The sequence below is a fragment of the Anticarsia gemmatalis genome, chromosome 4 (assembly GCF_050436995.1).
Source record: "Anticarsia gemmatalis isolate Benzon Research Colony breed Stoneville strain chromosome 4, ilAntGemm2 primary, whole genome shotgun sequence".
Lineage (NCBI taxonomy): Eukaryota > Metazoa > Arthropoda > Insecta > Lepidoptera > Erebidae > Anticarsia > Anticarsia gemmatalis.
In genome coordinates, this window is record NC_134748.1 from 2,744,872 (window position 1) to 2,766,792 (window position 21,921).

At 35.7% G+C, this 21,921-nt stretch overlaps 1 protein-coding gene across 4 annotated transcripts in view; it reads right to left on the bottom strand.

Annotated features, from left to right (window-relative positions):
* Positions 1-21,921, bottom strand: part of DCX-EMAP (Doublecortin-domain-containing echinoderm-microtubule-associated protein) — a 28,281-nt gene that overhangs the window by 3,923 nt on the left and 2,437 nt on the right. Inside the window, exons 2-15 of one of the 4 annotated variants that reach the window (XM_076113940.1) lie at positions 20,921-21,379; positions 8,112-8,165; positions 7,390-7,575; positions 6,246-6,362; positions 5,808-5,938; positions 5,467-5,591; positions 5,085-5,223; positions 4,579-4,728; positions 3,998-4,169; positions 3,583-3,678; positions 976-1,113; positions 665-796; positions 415-543; positions 206-334 (exon numbers count right to left, since the gene is read on the bottom strand). In XM_076113940.1, coding sequence (XP_075970055.1) covers positions 206-334; positions 415-543; positions 665-796; positions 976-1,113; positions 3,583-3,678; positions 3,998-4,169; positions 4,579-4,728; positions 5,085-5,223; positions 5,467-5,591; positions 5,808-5,938; positions 6,246-6,362; positions 7,390-7,575; positions 8,112-8,165; positions 20,921-21,379 — 2,157 coding nt within the window. Of the gene's footprint in view, positions 1-205; positions 335-414; positions 544-664; positions 797-975; positions 1,114-3,582; positions 3,679-3,997; positions 4,170-4,578; positions 4,729-5,084; positions 5,224-5,466; positions 5,592-5,807; positions 5,939-6,245; positions 6,363-7,389; positions 7,576-8,111; positions 8,166-11,050; positions 11,285-12,555; positions 12,585-20,920; positions 21,437-21,921 lie in introns of those variants that run through there. The other 3 variants (XM_076113939.1, XM_076113942.1, XM_076113941.1) reach the window with 3 other exon arrangements.

A 21,921-nucleotide genomic window follows, 5' to 3' on the forward strand; every position in this document is an offset into this window, starting at 1 on the left:
GTAGCAGAATTAAATCTCGGGTTTTGAAATTACGGCAAAAAACAATGTTATTTACCACATGGTAAATAAAATTGTTTTAGCTTTATAACTCATCGAAGTTATCCTATTCATTGGAATAGGATATCCTATTCATCGGAGTTAGAAAGCTACTAAAGTAAAAAGATAACTTTTGCGGATACATAAAATAAAGACGATTGGCTTTTACCTGGTTGAATCTTCTCTGAAGTGAACCTTCCATGATATTATTTCGTGTGGTGCCGACGTAAATGTTACCATCGTTTCTACCTGGCCTTTGAGGATAAATGCTGCGTACCCCTCCAACCGATTCAGGTAACTACAAAACAAAGTATTTATGTCCTAAAAAATTTTTTTAAACTTAAAAATCGCTAGCTCTGAGATTTTTACAATGCAAACCTTCGTTTCTGTTATCCTTTTATAATTTTGCAATGAATCCCAAGCGGCTATTTTTCTATCTTTTTCTCCTCCCGAGATGAGTGTTCCTTCTGAGAGCATCACTAAAGAACTAATACCTTTGATGTGAGCCTGAAAATTCAAAAAAAAATAATAATTAAAAGAAAATTCAATACATATTAAAAATAAACATCAATTATTACGTTTAGTTCATGTTGTCTTTAGCTTAGATATATTAATTATATGTTTTTACCTCAAATTCCATTCGTACGAAATAAGCACCATCACTATCTACGCTATAAATCGTTATAAAGCCATCACTATCAGCTGTAACAACATCTCCATCTTGTTCAAATTGCAAAGCCGTTACATGTGTACGAGAAGGCTGAAAAAAAAAAACATTTTAATGTCATATCACATCACTATAGAATAGAATGCGCGGGAAAATATAAGCGCGTTCCAGGTCTCACGAGTGATAGGTTAAGTTAAGTTAATATGGTTATGGGTATTTTACAAGTGGTGTTACAAAAAAGGATTGTAACTATCAGTGATTAAATTACTTACTGGTTTAATAATATCAGTGCGCTCGAAGAATCCATCTTTCCTGCGGTTCCAAAACGCTAGGTGACCTTTCCCATGAGTAATGAGCAGATTGTCGTCAAGTGGGTGAAATGCTGCGCCGGTTAACTCTTCTTGCAATGTCTGCAAACCAAACAATGTTATTAAACATAGCTGGGACAAGGATAAGGAGGTAAGTAATATTATACTATACGGATTAGATTAAATTTTAGTTAAGCTTGTTACACACATATTCGGTTCGGCAATATTTATCGAACAATAAAACCGATTGGCTTTATCTATACATATTCGGTTTTGCCGCCCGGCTAGGCCGATTAATGCCGAACCGAATATATTGTGTGTAGCAAGCCTTATGTATTATTTCCTTGTGCTCCATTAATGACAACTATGCAAAACACACATTCACATTTCAAATGTAAGTAGACCATTATTCTTTTATGTATTTATATATTTATTATAGTATTGTAGACGTAGTTGTGAATTAGTCAAGCCCTTTCTATTATTTACGGCTTGTTACGCCGATAATAATGCTAATAACACACTAGCTACAAAGAAACGCCGCGTAGTTTTCATTAAAAAAACCCGACAAAAAGGCGTAATACGCGATACGCTTAGTTAGCCACAACGCCACACGGTCGCACGTGAAGCGTGCTGCCACACTCGCGTGACCCGATAAGATGTTGCTTACTTGACAATTATGAAGAATTATTACCGAAGGTAGCGAGAAAAATAACATTTTTCTTCAAAGAAAATAGGTGGCACCACAATCGTGGTAATTCATAATGATTGAGTACGATTTCGCATGGATTCGTAAGGCCATGAGAGTTGTAGTAATGCCGCAGATGGCCGCGATAATTTCGTGCTAAGTGCGTTGCGATAATTTCTCTATTAGACATTTTTTGTCTCAAGGATTTATGTAAAAATATAACAGTGTAATTATTATTTTTCGTAAGTTCTGCGATTATTTATTAGTCAAATCCTGACCTCTCACTTAATCATTATAAGCTAAATGCTATGATTTTTATAGATATGGTAATAACTTAGGAAGTCCTCTAGGAGGACATTATCCAGCACGCAGAACTTAAAACAATCACCTAAAGAATGGAAATCGTATATAAAGAATTTTAGTAAATTCTCGTAGCGGAATAAAACTTTAAACTATAAATATGCATAACAGACGTTAACATTTATAAAACTTCAAAAACATAACATAACATTTATATTGTGTATTTTCAATAATGACCAAGTTCGTAGCGCTTTATGACTCGTAGCGTCGTAGAGGCGTAGAGGGGGCGTGCCGTCCGTTCAACTTCACGTCGCCGTAGTCGATTTGAACTTGCGGCTAATGCTACGAGTGCTACGAACTGATTTATGTGACCACGACTTGCATTACGCCTTATCTTAAACAGTAATGGAGTTTTATGGTGAAAAGCTATTGAATATTTTTTATGAGTGTTTGTGGTTATTGCACTATCGATTACATGTGCCATGAATGACATTGTGAGTTCGTATTTTACTGATGTTTTATTTAAATAGTTTGGTTTATTTTTCGTCTTATTTTGTCGCCTCCTATGCTTCACTGTTTTGTATTCATCAAATGTATTCAATAGACATAATAATATGTAATACACTAAGCAATTGTCGTGTCATATTAACTTACCATAAGTATGTACGTAGATCTATTGTTACAAGATTAAGAGACAGTTCCACAGCTTAAAGATAAGTGTCGCTTAACCTATCCAATAGTAAAGCATTACCGAAAGTAAAACAGCAAATGTACGGAAACAAAAGCTTTTTAAATCCCACCAGATAACCGTTTCTTATTAATAAGTAGTGGCGAAGCAAAGTAAAAAGAACTCACAATTTTTCTTGGAAAATTCTTATAAAAAAACGTTTTAAGTAAATAAAAGTAGTTAGTATAAGAGTACAAGACGTTAGCGAGGGTTTATGTGTCGCTATCGGTGCATATCGCGATATCTTACTGTGTGACCTCGCCGCACAAGGTCGTAGACAACGCAAACAAATGCATTAAAGTCATACTTTGATTTAATACTATTGTGATTCAAGCAAAGATTTTTTTATAAATATTATGAAAAATATAATAAATACTAGCTTTTACCCGCGACTTCGTCCGCCGCCTGAATTTCTCATGGGAATGTGTCATTTTCCCGGGGTAAAAAGTAGCCTATGTCCTTTCTTGGGTATCAAAATATCTCCATACCAAATTTCATTCAAATTGGTTCAGTAGTATATGCGTGATTGAGTAACAAATAGACAGAGAGACAGACAGAGTTACTTTCAAATTTATAATATTAGTATGAATCATCAGAAATAGACATAAAACGTCCTACTATATATGTTTGTTCACGATAAGCTCAAAAAGCAAAAACTCCTGAACGGATTTTCATGTAGTTTTCATTTATAAACCAGACGAGGCGGTGATTCATTGTGGGTACCATTCATGAAAGGTTCGTGTGAATAGGTTGATCGTGGAATATGGATCGTAAATCCAATAATTAATGACTTGTAAAATAGTGTAACACCGTGTCTGTATAATAGAATTAAATGTTTATAAGTATGGATACGACTTACAGCAACTTTGCCAAGTAGATGTCCCCACTGCCACTGCCATACGGAGAGAATGCTCTCGCGGCCAGCATCTACTGCCAACACATAACTGCCGCCGTTCTGTCATATAAAATAAATTTTAGATTGTTTGTCTCGAAAAGGTTTAAAATATTGTTTCCAAGTATTTTTGTAAAAAGTTGTGCTTTAACTTGTTGCTCAATTTAGAAAGGTTTTCTCAAAAATAATGAATTTAAAGTCCGTAACAACCATAAGTCAACTACAGGTCATATATGTGGTATAGTCTATCAGTACAAGTAACTTGCACCGAAACGTCGACTGCTTGAAAGCATGAATTCCCCCTACGGCGATTACTGATGACCACGCAACATCCTGTAGTATTAGGCAATTTGACATGCAATTTTAGTTATGATGTACTGACTAGTTGTGAGAAGGCGACAGCGGAGACGCCAGCCTCGAACTCCGCCATGCCGAACACGTGCAGCGTCTGCAAGGTGTCCGTGCTCCAGATCCGCACGTGAGCCTGTGCGCGACGCCCGCGCCCCGCGCGCTGACCACTCGCCACCAACTCGCGGGACGGGTGCAATTCCATACTGACAACAACAAAGTTATCATTTACGCAATGTAAATTTTGCTGTCGTGTTAGAGAATTTATAAAGTTCACATGACTTAAGGCCCGAGCCTCGTAGCGCACCTATCAATTCGTAAACTGATCTAAAATATCTTGAACCTTTTCATATTCTTTATATTCAATTCTCTACTAATTTCTACTGCAACGCAGACAAATCGATCTCGTGTATAGCCAAGGCTTGCCAGCCATTTCTTGACGGCTTGGCGTCAATCAGCAATCGGCTTATCCTTGAAGTCAAGCCGACGTACATGATTGTTTTTTAACCAGTTTTCTAAATATTAGGTCATCACAATGATAAAACTACGATACTGTTTTAACAAATTTTTGAATAGAATTTCAGCATGGACTATTAAGTCGTGCTTGTATATTACCATTGTATATCTTCGGTGTGTCCGATGTAATGTCGTTGTGATTCCTCGTCTCTGTCGTACATGATCGCCACGGCGGCCACGTAGTACAGCAGCTCGCCCGTCGGCAACACCCACAAGTTGCGGCGGGTGTCAGCGCCGCGGTAACCGTAACTGAGGACATTTAAATTTTAATAGAAACTCGGTTATTCAAGCGGTCTCAATATTGTGAGCTCTAGTCGTCCAAAAGTGACGCAATTTAAACGTGTTTCATAAGTACCCCGTACTCCCATATACGCCCATGTCTATATCTCGAACAATACCTTTATCTATTATTCTTGATATTTATATTTATTCTGCTTCAACTTTAGCTTTTCAGCAGTTTAGGTATTAAAATATTGCAAACTGTTATTTACTGCTACAACCGCGCTTTTTACTATCGATGAGGAGAAAGACATCACAAAAAAATCGGTGAATTATACGAAAAAAGAAGGATTCGTTTGTGAAAAATGCTTGTATTGTTAACGTACACCCAGTCGAGCTGTAGTTTCTTGTCGGGCGGCGTGTTGTCAATAGGCGCGTGGTGTATGGGCGGGTAGAATGTGCGCCGGAGACCTCTGATCGTCACCCTGATCGGCTCCTCCTTCAACACTTCTAGCAGAGTGTAATCTAGTGACAACAAACAAGAAACAATAGTTATACCTCAAAAAAACCTCCAGTTAAATTTGTGAAGTAATGTTTTTGTTAACGTATGCTGTACGTTGCCAGTTTCATCACTAACGGTTAAGCCTGGTAACTGAATTGACAGTCAATGTTCGAAAAATTCTTCCACAATCTTACAAGTTCAACTAACCAAAAGGTTGCAAAAGGTACTCAAAGAAAAGGTTGTATTTATCAGGTAGAGGATGGTACCTGAATTCCGTACGATCTCTCCCTCAGGCGCGTAAAGCACTCGTGGTCGACTTTTGCTGCGTGCGCGTCTCCCGCGCATGTCCTCGTTCATCGGAGGAGCCGCCACGTTGCCCCGTGATCTAGATCTATAACAACCAACCTTTTAATTATTCTTATTTAAACTATTTTTCGTTCGCGGCTCTCCCCGTGGATCCTATCTACTTTAAATTTATTACGTCATTCCCGGGAAGAACCCGTTACTGTGCCACTGCTGGGCAACGGTCTTCTACCAAACTTACCACATATTTATGTAAGTAATGATATATTAAAAATTGTATTTCCAATATTATGCAAAGGCTTACCTTCTTATTGGTGACTCGATTGGTAAAGGAGCACTGACTCCTGGACTCAAGGCCGGTGCGACCATCAATGAGCCTAAGTAAAACGTCTCTACGTCCGCAAACTCGTTGCGGAGTTGAGAGAAACTCCGAACCTACAAATATTGATCATTATTATAGATTTAATTGCTCTGTATAGAAAAAACTGGCTAGATCAATTGAATTTCCTGTGGTTCTGTTATTGCGTACACTTAAGTGCAACATAAAGATTCTAAAAATTTAAAGTTACAGATCATTCCTTTTCTTACATAAAGCAAATAGCCCAAATATATAACCAATCAGTTTGAGAACCACATAACTATAATAATAAATTCCACGCAAAAAATTAACAATTGTATGTTTTTTGTCATGTACCTAATTATAAGTATAATTAGAAGTTATTAAATGTTCAAGTCCCAATACCTCTTGTCCAGTGATTGTGTACATTCGTTTAGCGCCGCTCATCTTCAGCACCTGTCCTAAATCTTCTAAAACCTCTTCAAAAGGTTGTGTTGTACGTAGGTTTAATAATACACGACACTGCAATACAAACAATTTATATAATAACTCTTACCTACGTCATAGCACTGCTGTTAATACGACAGTTGTAGCGTTATGTATGAACTTGTGAATTAAATCAGAGCTTCCCAACCTTTTCGTTACGAATTTACTTATATTATTGTTATTTCATGAGCCACTAACAACTTCGCTGCAACTGACTTTCAAAGCGGGATTAACCATTAGCAAATCTATGAGCAAGTAGTTCGTGTTATTATGGAAGACTACCTACAGATTAGACAACATTCAATTTGTTACTATATTTACCTATAATTCATGCTATTTTAAGTTTTGTGAAAACATTGTCTAAACTAGGGTTTTAACTAAAAGCCAGTACCTACTATCGACTTTTGCTTAGCTATACTCATATTATATGGGTCGGCTTAATTTTCACACTAGCAATTGCTTATAAACAGGCACTTAATATACATTTTAATATTTTCCAAAACACGAACGTAAAGTTGCATATGAAAATTTCTCTACTAATATCGTAAACGTTCAGATCGGACTTTAATACCTAGGTATTGGCACTAACAGTGAAAGCGGCCTCGGGCGAAATTTACCAAACCTTTCTAACCAATCACTAGTGTTTACTACCCAAGGCCTTTGCATTGAAAACGTAATATTACGGCTCACCGGTACCGTGAATTCGCATTTACAGCGATTGTACGATCTGTGATAAATAACAAAGCTAGGGAAGTAATGCCTTTCAACTCATTTTAATTACTTGATGGTATTTTGTTTTTAGTTTGACTGTAGGCTATATTAAGCAGAGAGGACCGGTACATTTAATAATATCTAACTAATAGATTTATACTAAAAAAGTGAGTACTAGTGACAAACTTAGTAGTAAAAGCTCATAATAACTATCAGGAACGAATGACCAATCAGCACTTTTCTAAAAAGAGAATAAACAAATCGCAATTTATTCTCGTTTTCCTAAAAAAAATCATTAACTACGGTCTAGCGAATGCTCTATAACACAAACTCTAAATTACTTTCTGATTACCTGTATAGAGTGGTCCATATTATTAATAATCCTTATGACACGACCACTGGCGGGCTTGCCGCCACCAGGTGGGGGTGCATCAGACTCTGCGACCGATTGCTTGCGCGTCCCCGCTCTCGACCACGCGCTCGTACCAGTTGTCGTCCCACCGTACCACATGCCGTTCTTTTTGCCGTAACTTGCTGCCTGTATATTGAAAAATATACATCAGTAATACGTCTTATGTGAAAATTTTATAAATTGTTAAGGAAAAAAGTAGGTAAAAGAAGAAAATAGATGTCAGCGCGTTCGATCTCTAAACTGCTGTGAATATACAAGACCTGGTTTGCAGCGTAGAACGACCAATGATCTATAAGTCAATTTATAATTAATTTCGTATTAGTATTTCGTTGATGTTGGCTTTATAAACACTGATACTATGAATGAAATGTCTGTACAAGAATTTTGACTTGCGTTCAGTATCACGATACATTATAGAACTATCTTGAAAGACTAAGTCAATTTGATAGAGAAGGGGTGGTCTTTGAACAGCCGAGACCACGCGCTAAGCAGCTTCAAGAAAGAAGAAACTTAAAAATAGAGGAATACAAACGTAGCAATCTAATTAGTGGTAAATATCTGTCTAGAGCAGTGCATGTTTGTACAAGCGTTCATTGATTTTCACCTGTTATCACTATATTGCATAGCTTTAAGTGCGGCAAACTCATGCCTCTGTTGATTACCTTAAGCATTTTCTTTTCACTCGGTATCGTCGCGACGGCGAGATATGAATTTTTCTGGTTCAAAAACAATAACTTGTTACGATGATAAAACAAAAGTATTAAATACGAAACCTATCAATGTACACACACTACTAAATTGTAGAAAGTCCGAAATGTTACGAGTTCCAATATACGCAAAAATTTGCACCCTAACCTTTTCAGGTTTCTAGTCCTTGATTAGCTAGTTAAAATTGTATGAATGACTTATTTCAAGCTATTTCTATATAGCCACGCATACCTGCCATTACATTTGCGTACTAAATACCAAAAATAAACCTAAAACGGTTCAAACAATTTGGGTCACCGAGAGACCGATTCAACTAAACTTTAGGTCGAAAATTACAACATTCCTTTTAATTTGGTCAATAAATCGTCGGGCTTTATGATTATGTCAGAGTAAGCTTAGACTTTCAATGATTTTAGAGTTATATGGAGGCTAAACGCGAGGCCCTGTGCCCCTGACACAAATTCATTGTTTGATAAATGTGCAAACTGTAACAATAGGCGAAATTTTACTGACGTGCATTTGAACCGAACCATATCTTTTATTTTATGAACTTCACGAGGAATAGCGAATTTCTTCTACTCGCTAGACTTTACAAGGTTACGCATGCAAATGATAATGCTTGAAATGTCCCATCAGGTTCTTTTGTACTCAAGTTAATTGTCTTATGCACCGTATTTTTCCACGAAGCAAACAAAAAATGGCGTAATTGTTGAAGTTTTTAATCCCGTGTCAGGAATGAAACGACGAAAGTGGAATTATTCAGAATTTTATGGCTGTTTGGTAAATTCCCTTGCTTCCGTTTCGTCCACGCTGACCGTTATTTTTTAGTTTCCCGCGAATGTAACCGCTTTTAACCTACTTTTGTTATGCGACCCCAATGTTACGTTATGGACATTATTTGGTGGCACATTGTTAGAAGTAAGTACCAAGATAACTAGACAATAGAAAACAAATGCAAGTTACTTTTGTTTTATTTGTTAAAAGTCGTACTGGAATATTAACGCTGCAATGAAAGACTCATCAACTGTAGATTGAATACAAAACTACATTTTGATTGAATACAAACTAAGTCTAAGTACAACGTAGGATTCTAATAGCGAGTGGACTCGTTGTCTTAAGTTTTCGAATATTTGGAGCTCTGAATTCAGTAGTTACGCGTTTTGACTATTCACCAATACCCGTCCAATAAAGAAGTATCATGTTATGTGAAAAGAAGAAAGACATTAAAAGAAATGTGATGAAATACGATAAAGTAAATAAACATAAAGTCTCACCATGACAGATACCCTCAACTCTTCGTCGTCGTTCGTGCAATAGCGAACTTTAACTCGCGGTATTTTGCTACAGCTGGCACAAGGACCCGGTGACAGCCGCGGCTGACGTTCGACCGACCACTGGCCGCGTAAACACAAACCCTGCTTCATCCAAATTATTCCGAAGTCCTTGGCCGGTGGTACTGACCGTCCCCCAAGGACAGACTTTATCGCGAGTCTGTGCGTGCAATTAGAATAACGTAACCAGTTAGATTGACCTCCCCGCCCCCTCGCGAATGTTCTGCATTCAATGGGATCGAGGGCTGTGGTGTATAATTTCGCAGGTCCACAATACGTGGCCCGCGCACACGTATCGTCTAACACGTGTGAGCAAGGGAGCCGTCGAGCGAGGTCACGTCTCAAATTGCTGCATAACAAGTGGACTGCGGTGTTTGAAATTAATATGTCTGAAAATGTTAGTCAATTTGTCGTTTACTTGGAAAATTGTATTTCATGTCCATAAGGAAGTTGAATTAGGAGAGTTACATTTTGTTTAATGTTTTACAGTCGCGCATAAAATTATGGATATTAAAAACTTGGTTGCCAACTCATATCGCGTTTTTACTTAAGAAAGTTTTTTGTACATCTACTTATATTCACTATACCACGTATACTTTATTTAATTGCTAGTTTGCATTTCAACATCGGTAAACTCTATAGTTAAATTTTGCTTACGATTAACAATCGTACGGTAAACAAGCCTCCATAGCATCAGCAAAGCTCGACTAAACTTGAATTCTAAACACATCGTCGCCCACTCGTATTCAATTGACGTCATCGTCTAAATTAAAGTTCTTAATACATTTCTTTATCAACGAATACTTAATTACTACCATTAGCAACAACAAACACCGAAATCATTTAAATATTACGCATTCATTAAAGCATTTGTAATATTAGCCGCACTTTACGCAACGTTTGCGAACTGGACACGCAACGTTTGAATATTCAAGAAAAACATTGGATTATGTTATTGATAAGCCGCCATTAGCTGTTCTATTTCCCCACAAATGGCTTTTGTAGGACTCAGTAATGATCTAGGAAATATATCCAAAGATTTTTCATGTGGAAATTAAACGAGCTTTAGCACGGCATGCGGATATGAAGTACCTTGTAATGTATGATGTAAGTTAAATGCTAGAATTTCTAGATATTTGCCAACTTTTGAAGGACTACGTAGTGCTGCCAATTTCTATTATTAGTCTGTAATGTGTTTTATATACTAGTATTTGGAAAATTTGATTTCAGAATGTTTATCGCTATAGTGTAGTCAAAGTGAAGGTCTACGAAAAGCGTAGCACTTGTCTACGCTACTTACGATGTTATAACTAGCCTCAAAACCCATATCGGGAAACAAGTTTTGAGAGAAGAAGAAAAGACGACGGATTAACAATGCAATCATTAATGTCTTTGGACAGACTTTACACATTTAGTACAGCTGCACTGAGAAACGACACCAAAATTTAAGTAAAGCTAAAAAACTTCTAATCAAATAATAATGGTAACAGTTGCATACATTGCTATCACTCAATAATTTTCATGCCGTTTTCATTGCGGTCTTATTGTATGTATAAACTTACGATCGGTTCGTGTGTGTAAGATGGTAGCGATATGACGACGAAAGGCGACTCTTCCTCGCTGTCCAACATGGATGTGTCAGCAGCTTGCAGCCACCGGTAACGGCTCGGGCGCCACACCTTCGTAACTGTCCCTTAACTTCCACACAAACCCCTAGCACGATACACTAATGTTCGAAGCTACAGTTTATTGAGTGCAAATCACTGACATGTTTTTAGAGAAATTGATTGGTAAAGCTGTAATAAAAAGGTTGATAAGACACTTCATGATTATTTTATTGTTAGGTAGGTATATGATTTTTATCGTAAATGATTATTTGTTTGAACGATTAACATGATGTTGATTACGTATGAAGGAACGATTTCTTTGAATTTTTATTACCAAATTGTATCGACCTATATTATTCTACAAACGTGTATACAACCCACGATAGTTTAAAAACTTAAGGTTAGGATACCTTATTTGAGGCCCTTAAAAATTTTCAATCGCGTATAAGACCCGTTGCATTATTATAATATTATGTGTACAAGTCGCGAGAGTTTAAAAACGTTAGTTTAAAAACTGTTAGTTGTGTCTAATCATTGGGCTGGTGTCTATACTATTCACGTTTCTAACCGTTAACGCAATACTAGGTGATATTATTAGGACCCATTCAGAAAGGTAAACGTAAATGTTCAACGCATATATTGTATTGAGACCATGACTAAACCCTCGTTTAATAGTTGCTTATCTTTCTGTCGCAATACTTTATTAAACTGGTTATTAAAGATCTAGTTAGGATAAAAAAATACTTTATCTAGATATAACTCATTTAAAATACATTTCAGTTAAAACAACATATTTGTTTGTTAGCAGCTTGAGAGTCAAAGACTTTTATGAAAATGTCACTTGCGTTCAGCACCTCGAGTCAAGTTCAAGTACCTAATGGTTAAGTCTTCGTGTTATTATGCAGTACATTTGCATACAGTGATAGTTCTAACGTTACGGTGACGTTTGTCCGGTCCGACCAACATACATTTGCATAAACTTACATTAAACACTAAGATACGCGATTTGCACGTCCAGAGTTATTCGTTTGTAAGGATTTTTGATAACGTCTGCAATTTATATGTTTGTTTCATAAATTATTATGGTTACTTTATCTTTAATAGATAAATAGTTTGATCGGTAGGTATTCCATATTTTACAAATACAACGAACACGCTTGTGATGGGTAAATAGATTGTAAACGTTGCTGTTTAGGAATTATGATTACGTCACAATCAATTGAGTTTATAATAACTTGAATCTGGAACATTTTTGATTAAGTTAAAGATTAATGTATTCCACAGTCGAAACAAAACATTTTTATTTTTAAATCTAGCTCTCCTTACCACACACTGACCACAAATAAAAACAATTACTACGTAACTTTTTTCTTTAAGAAACAAACACGGTTACCGCAGAGGTCTTTGATTGCAAATGCACTGCATAAATCACACTGGCCACAGAGAAAAAAATAACTTACTTTTTTAATAAAAAGTGGGCCACGGCAACTGTATAGTCATTCTGAGATTGAAACACGCGCAAATGTGTACGCCTTATATATGGCTATGTACGATAATATGAAAACTTCATTATAGTTATTATTTACCATGGCGTGATCTCAATACTTTAATAGCTTGAGCACTCGTTGTAACGTCGTATTATTTTATAATTATGTATTTTTATTGTGCGGAGTAAACGCGATATTGTCGAGGCTATTGTCGGTAAGTGGAGCAAATTGTATTTAGATACAAAGTATTCTATGTAGGGTTCAAGTTAATTATTGGTTTAGCTCCGTAATTTAATAAATGATATTAAAATTGTACACTTGAATAAATTATTTTTTACGTAGTGAAGAGCTTTTTATTCATATATTCAAATTCGTTAATAAACTATTTAATATTGCAAAAAATATGCTTTATTTACATACCAAAATGTTTACTTCAAATTCACCAAACAGACAAAAAGTAGGTCATAAAACAATCGATTCAATTCGATGAACTTGAAAATATGAAGTGTTTTATCAACCGCACTTTATTGACACTGATTTTCTTATCACGATCTAATCTCTTCTATGCTTTTCGTATTATTTAAGAATTAATTAAAATCTCTTTTTATTCGCAATAAAGGAACACGTCGTTATTCTCAGCGACCATGCATGGTACTAGGCCCACAACAGCTGACTAATTTGCAGTACCAACAAAACAAAAGCCTTCCACAACAACGGTACGGCTTAACAGACACGCGAAGGACACGCGAGATGATACCCTATAGGTACGTAATAAGTTTTATATTACACTTAATATCAGAGGTACGAATACCACGGTTGGATGGAGCAGACTATTCGAAAATTTCATACGACGGTGGAGGGAAACGTCGAGCGGGGGGTGCCAAGGTCATTCTCAGTAGAATCCACGCAATGTAACTAAAGTACAGTCAGATATGCATCAAGCCAGACGTTTGGCTAAAGCTCTTTATATTTTACGTGACGTAATTATTAGCTGTTATGCCCAGGAGTGGTCGATCACGCGAGCCGATAACGATTTTCGGCCACTCATTAAAGGTAACGTAAACAAGAAAGATTGTCGCCAACCTTGATCCATTTTATAGAAGCTTTACGTAATCATTCGAAGTCGAGAATTATAATTGACGTAAACCTTAATTAAAGTTTGCAAAGTGTGTCGTATTTATTTAAATGGTTCTTAGGTTTTTTTATTTCCTATTCTTACGGGGTCTTTTGCATGCCGTTTATAGGGAAATTATTGTTTTATGTTAATACTTAGTTTGCTATTTTTTATAATTACTGGGCATGCAATCTTTCAACATGGCGGTTGTGAGTTTACTTCATAAATGTATAAAAAAAGGGATCATCGGTCACATTTCCCATATTAAACTCTACCTAAGCAATTATAACGATAGAAGTTAAGGATATTATATTGTTTTGAAAACATAATCAACGAGTTGACATTAAGAAACAACTACTAGAAACTAAAGGGCATTATCAGTTCGTTACGAATAATGCTTTCAAAACAAACATTGTTTCAAGATATTTAGCAACAAAGTTTAATACAAAAATTGCAAGCAACACTTGTTAAGTCAGTGTATCGAAGAGCACACGTTTGACCTATATCCCTCATTTAGATCGACCATCCATAGAGTTTACAATTTCGACACGGTCCGAACTGAATCACGAACGACGTACAACGGAACAAAACTGCAATTTAGACATTTCCTACAACTTTACTTACATGATACACGGAAAAAGTGTTTGAAAGAACATGTGAGAACCTTTGCATGCTACATAGAATACTCTCGAATCGAATTTATTTAAATGTATTGACATTTCACAATTTTTTTTATTATTGACATTTCGATGATGATGTCACTGGCACTTTGCATAATTTATGATTAAAATAAATTCTTCAAATTTATTTTTTATTAAAACACTTGTTTAACAGTGCCTATATAGGACATGGTGTAGTGCAGTGGATAATTGTCAAGGCTTCGCAATAGAATAAGAATAGTACTTAAAAAAAGTGAGTCTTTGTTTTTATTAATATCCTATTACCCGCATAAGTATCGTACCCGTAAGACTTCGTGATTAAACCTCCTATGTACTGTCTCTAGTTCTAAACTTTCCTTGTACAAGATTTCATCCAAATTGGTTCAATGATTTAGGCAAAAAGAAAAGACAGATGGACAGAGTTATTTTCGCATATAATATTAGTAAGAATTAATACAAAATCACCAATGCATAAAAAGGCGTATAAACAAGTATTCAGCTCCATACAATTTAAAGTATTGTACAAGAAAATATACTTTATAAAATTTTACGACATATTATAAAGTAAAAATATTAAAAAGCAACAACTTGAGCTAATTAAAGAATGCAGTTAAAAGTCTACAGTGAAACAAAAACGTTTCACTCAATTAAAACTTTACTACATTTTAATCCACTTGGGGTTTATTTCATTTTAATTTGCATTCACATTTTTATTCTTTTTTGTAATAAATCTTTGTATGCATACATCGTGACTGTACAGTGTATAAGCCGCACCCATATCGTTAAAGCCGCATTATCCTAACTATATGAAAGCTTTTATTACATTTTCTTATCTCTTTAATAGTTTCTTCAAGTAATAAAGTTCGATTTTTTAATGTACTGTAATCACCGGTATTAGGATGATGATGCTACGAATGTGCTACGAACTGCTACGATGCGCTACGGCTAATGGCTACATGTTTGTTTTCGAATGAAAAGTATTGTATGCCTTTTGATTAGAGAAAGGGACTTTTCATGTTTATTACTTGAAGTTATGATCCTATTTCATAATTAGTTTAAAACAAAATAGTCGAGAGTAGCTTTATAGAGTTATAAGTAACTAGCTGACCCGCGCAACTTCGCTTGCGTCACATAAGATAGAACGGATCAAAATTTTCCCCGTTTTTGTAACATTTTTTACCCTCACTCTGCTCCTATTGGCCGTAGCGTGATGATATATAGCCTATAGCCTTCCCCGATAAATGGACTATCTAACACTGAAATAATTTTTCAATTTCAAAGTGCTAATGGGGAGCCGCTGCCGCCGACGCGCTATTTATAGGGACGCTGCCCCCGCCGCCGCGGCCGGCCCGTACCGTGCCGCAATACTAATATCGTGATATCTCCTAAACTATATGTCTAAATAACACACTGTAAACTGCAAAAATAATCTAAATTAAATGCTCGTGATGATGAACTTACTTATTTTGATAAGGATATATGTATTATTGGTTATATCACCAGTTAAACATCACCCAACGAATTAAATGTTTTTTTAATACAGAAAAGTAGTTTTTGTGACTTAAATAAAAAAGCTGGATATATGTCATCGCGGACTTTTTTGTAGAACTAATAAAGACCAATGTTTTTGCTATACATTGTTCTTACTTGTATCCAACGGTATAAGCGGCGCACGCACAAATGCAATCTTCAATTAGATTTTTTTTCTGACTTCTTGGACATAAATCGCTATAACTCAGCTAATATAGTTTCAATGTATTTCAATTATATATAAAAACCTGTCGGAGAAAATACTCTTTCTATTAGTGAAAACCGCATCAAAATCCGTTGCGTAGTTTTAAAGTTTTATGCATACGAAGGGACTACAGACAAAATGGGCGACTTTGTTTTATACTATGTAGTGATATCATTCGAAGCATTTATTTCATTTCTTTTTGCTCACGGCAACCGTTACAAGGTTACGATTTTTAAATAAATGCCTAAAACACTCTGTAGATATACACCATCATCTAACCTCATAAATCAAAAATTCGCATGACATCGTAAAACCGAAACCGGTGCTAATCGCAAAATCTCAATAACTGTGACTTTTATGAGGGTCGTTGTAAAAAATAAATTGAATTATTTACGCCACGTTCACGATAGCCATCTTGAGAGAAACTACCAAGTAACGAATAATCGCGTGGAGTCGACTATATAGCCGGCAATGAGTACATGGTCACACATACACTGAATTAGGGATGACGATTTTCGTAAAAAAAACAAACAATTTAAAAAAATATATCAAATAATGCCTCCCATGCTTTATTCCACCGACAGCAATTAACGATTTTAACAATAAGCTTCGGAAATTTACCTCCTACTCAAATTAATTAATGGAAAAGATATTGCAAATCACCTATTAAAAAGCCTCTAAATGCTGAAGGCACAGAGACAAATGTTCTTAACCAGCTCTAAAAGACGTAATCTAAGTAAGAGTGTATTCTATATTAAACTTAATAAGAAAAAGCCTAACCTTGATGAATTCCTTTATCACCGATACAAAAACTCATAACAGTCCACTTCGTAATCAAAATTTAGACGCTAGACTATCAACTATTCTTATTTTCTTTTACCAATCCCACATAAGCTATACTTTATTTTTATAACCAACTCTAACGAGTTTAACATAGGAATCTAACGAGAGAGAATGTTCTAAATTGTATAGTATTTCTTTGTAAAAACTTAATGTAAGCTGTGCTCTAAACGCATAGTAAAAGAGTGCAGTTACAGCCCTACAACAAAGAGTAGGTATTACAGCATTAACTTACTATTCATTTATTCAATCCTTATCGATGGCGTTGATGACAGTCGGTTTTTACTCCTGCTGACATGTGATATGTGGAATCTAGGTCTCAGGTCTTTGAACGATACAATGTTTCACTTGAAACAAAGTAAGGAGACTTGTAGGACTTTGTAGTGCAAAGATAAGATTTAAGTATTATTTTTGTTCTTGGATGTACAACATTATAATACATACATATTTTTTTCATTAATATTATAGTCATGCATTCGATTTTAATTTTATTTTATTTTATCGTATGGTTAGTCTTCAACCTAGTGTTAAAGTTGTTCAAACTTCCGAAAAGCCATGAATTGTATTTGTGTTTGTTCCTACAGAATACATAAAAAACACAATTCGTTTATGTTGTGTGTACTTACAGAAACTTAGAAAAAATTGCGATCAATCTCACTGTAAGTTTAATCACATAAAAAATGTCTACCACTAATCTATACACAATCTTAAACAAAGTTTATCAACCTACTTACAATAATCATTCATATAACAAATTATTATTTGTCCTGCATTTCTTCTGACGTCTACACACCCACAAAAGACCCGCCTTTTTAAAAGAAATATAATTTTTTATACACTACTATAATAATTCATGATAAAGTATGCATTACAGTAACGTTGTATGAATAATAGCTCTAATAACATTACAGGCAAATTAACGATGCGAGAATATCAAAGTGGGTCACTCGAGTTAATAAATAAGGTAAAGACATATGTGGCTATTTGCGTGTAACAACGTACTCTCGATCGACATTCGCTTATACAAAGAAGGCTGTCTTAATTATATCGGGGACCGAGGTCGTTTTTGTTAGATATTCCAAATTATTGAGGCAATTCTGACAATAGTTTTACTACTAGCTACACTAACTAAGCTAAATTTGGCTAGTTGATTCATACAGGCTAAATGAAATTTTAGAAAATTGCCTAAAATTAGGACAAATTTTTAGCTACAATCATTTCTCTAATTGAACTACTATAAAACTATTATTATATGAATATTTTATGTCAATAAAACTTTAAATCGTGTTAAACACAAATGATTATCATTTTAAACTTTTCCGATCTTAAGATTTTCGTTGAACTGAGCGTCGAGCATTCGCAAGCGCTTTACGTTACAAGTAACTGTTCACGTTAGTAGTCAGCTTTATATTTTTTTCATTATGTCCTTACAAATCTTATCTCGGTTATTTACGACTTCCTTGTACATGTTTTTAAAGCCTTTATTGAGTAAGAAGATGTATTACTTTGTTTAAAGTGTTTGCTGGACTTTGATTGATTAATACATATTTGTTTAGTAAATTATAATATATTCACTAAACATTGAGTTAGTACTATGACTTTAGTGGATACAAAAGAGATTTTAAAATAAGGGTACTAAATAGATCAAACCGTTTGACAAACATAGTATTTATGAAAAGGATATTTTTTCGAACAATAAACATTTACATACATCAATCATGTAAAACTCAATTTTCTGTGTCTTTATACCATATAACTATACCCGAGCTCTCAATTGATGCATCCTACGCAATACCCAGGAACTAGCGTCATCAAACTGACTGAAGCACAAACTTAATAATCTTTTTAAATAAATATTTGTGGTTCCAAAGGGCAAGTACCTAAATATAATGTTCTCGAGCCTACATTTGTTTGTTAGAAGAATTATAATTTCAACGTTGATGTCTTTTGTTGGAACAAAACAACATGCGATATAAAAACGACCGTTCTTATTTACCGCTTCAATAACTTCTACGAATGCTATACAACTGGAAGTATTTTTTCATATATTTTTATTATGCTCGTATGAGTATCAAATGTGTTTGATATGACAGTTAAATAGATTACGTTAGCGCAATGTGGCGCAGTAACGTCCTTGGTATATTTTATATCATTTTATTGTATTAGACTCATTTAAATATATAAAGACTATTATATTTTTTATTTTTTTTTATGACAGGCGTATTGTGTTACGGATATGTAATGGAAGTTATCGCAAAGTATAAACATTAATGTTATTATGCCTAGTGCTATAAAATGTAAGTCTCTATGATGACAGTACTATTGATACTTATACAAAGGAACAAGTAACGCGTTAGTTTCGCCAGTATCCCAAAGGAACCAGCAATGGAACTTTCGAATAGCTCTAGCTAATTGAAATATTTAATGATCTTTCTGGATTCGCATATATGTGTATCGCAGAGAAATCCTGTCATCGGCTTGAGTATACCGTTACCTTAATTATGTAAAACTATTCTGCCCTGCTTTTCTTTTTAGATGTAAGAACGATGGTGTTAAACTATCTAAATAATCATAAAACAAAACAAAAAGTTCATACGTCAAACTCATCAGTATTCCACATTCAAAACATAAAACCATAGATAAGGGGACACGTAAACTTTTTCCACAGACTATAAAGTGTTGATATAAAACCTCAGTGTTAATCGCGTTGCCTTGATGCATTATAAGTGCAAGGTGGTGCATTGCCCCGTTGATGTCGTTGGCTACACGGTGTAAGGTCGTAGGCATTTGACACGACGCCGTTTGAAGGCGTGCTCCGTCGATAATGGAGTGATTACGGCCCGTATTTTCTTTTTTTGTGCTTTGATTTGTTTATGTGAAATCGTTGTTAATTTCTTTAGTATTTATATGATTTTAGATTTGTTTTAGGTTTTAATTTGGGTATGTATTAAGTTAAAGGAATAAGGATAAAATCGATATTAGTTATTATAATTCAAAACGTCTACAGCCTTAATTTCGTGTATGTTATTTTAATTATTATAGTGAATACGTTAATAGCAGGGGCAATATATTATTAACGTCTAACCTCTATTTTATTAAATACTAGACTAAAACATAAACTCAATTTCTCGCAAATTAGTTCAGCAAACGACATAATGATGATTGTTACTTTCAGAAAAGCAAATAACTTTAATTACAAATGAAAACTAACACGCGAATCTCAGCTTTCGGACCTCCAAATATTCATCAATTTCCTCACTTAGTAAATGTTTAGTATAAAAGTAATTTAGTTGCAATTAGTTGTTATCGGCAAAACAAAAGTTTGGTGTGTGTAATCAAAATGCAAATAGTGAGTCTCGGAGGTGCGTGGCCCTTATCCTGCGACCCACATCTGCAAGGCCGTGGCCCTACGACACTCCACGAAATGTAACGAAACACGTAATTGTTTCACGAACGGTTATAATTGAATAATTTTTGCGTTTAGAATTAGAGCAGGTGTTAATGATACGTTTGCGAAGTTATTATTTAGTTATAGACGTACACAGCAGGTAGCGCTAGCGAGTTTTGAAGAATTCATTTTGCGCTACTGAAAAACAATTGAGGTCAGAAGAAACGATTTCTATCGGCATTATGTCACGTAAGTCGTTGTGAGCTGCCAAGTGTTTTTTAAACGCAGCGGTTGTTCGTAAAAATCTATAGTTAAATTGGAACAACTGTGGTTTATGGATTTTCGGACTATTTATTTAGTTTCATAAGAACTAAAAGGATGAGAAAACAACGTATGTTACGTTTGTTAAACGACATCAGATAAAATAATAATACGGTATCGCGTTTATCAGATCGTACTAGCTCTATCATATGAGTAACACACGCAACTAAGTCTTGCAAATAAGTCATAACTAACTAGACGAGGACAAAGGCTGTTATCAATCACCAGTTGTCAAATAACATGGTAGTTAACAATACAGCGTCAGATGAAAGATAAGTTACCTTAAATGTCTTGTATGAGGAGACGACATAGGATGCTCCATCCTCGAGTTCTTCCAGCCGGTACTTTCTGTCACCGTCCATGCCGAAGATGAACCTCGCTCCTCTGGGCAGCTCCAGCCTCTCCGACAGTCTATCCAACAACGCATCCATTGATGCCAAATCTCTGCCCGGTTTGAAGCGGAACTCCACTCCAGGATGGAAAGGATCCCCATTACGATAGAATGTGACGCGTCTGGCCTTCCAATAGTTGAGGTTAGCGTATCGAGAGGCTGGTTCCGTTCTGGTCGGTCGGGCAGTGGCCTCAGAGCCTTCGGAGACGTCATCAGTGCGTTGCGGTGGTGTTGCCGGGCGGGATGAGCGCCAGTCGCCAGGCTCCCGTTCATCGTCAGATTGCGGGTTGTCGGTGACAGGTGGCGGCTGTGGCGGGGTCGGGTCAGGCGCTGGTGCGGGCTCGGCGGCCTGCCGGCAAGGACGCGAGAGTAGGCGCGGTCGGGGGTGCGGGCGACGCGACATCCCTCGCCCCGGACCGTCCGCAGACTGGTCGCCGCGCGCCCCCGCCGCCGCCCACTCCCAATCAACTGATACCACTGTCTATAGCTTCATTCATGAACTCACCACGTGGTTGATTGATTGGCAGTGGGCCACGATGATCTTACTACTATGCTGCTAGAAATTATCAAAGAATATTCAATATGCAACTAAGTTCCCACCGAGTCATTAGATACAAATGATTTGAGTCTGGAATACAATGATATTTTCAAAAGCGAGTTGTAATTAGAAACACGTTATCTATCAACTCAATATCAGTAATACATTGAAATTACAATTTATTTAAATATAATTTCAAAGTACGAGTACATCAAACATTTTAATGTATTTTTACATATGCGTCTCAAACTATGCTACATTGAAAAACCTACTTACACTAGTGTCCAATATAACCGAGATCATTGTACGTATAGTCCATTGAAATGTTACATGAGATTTACATTTATTAGAGG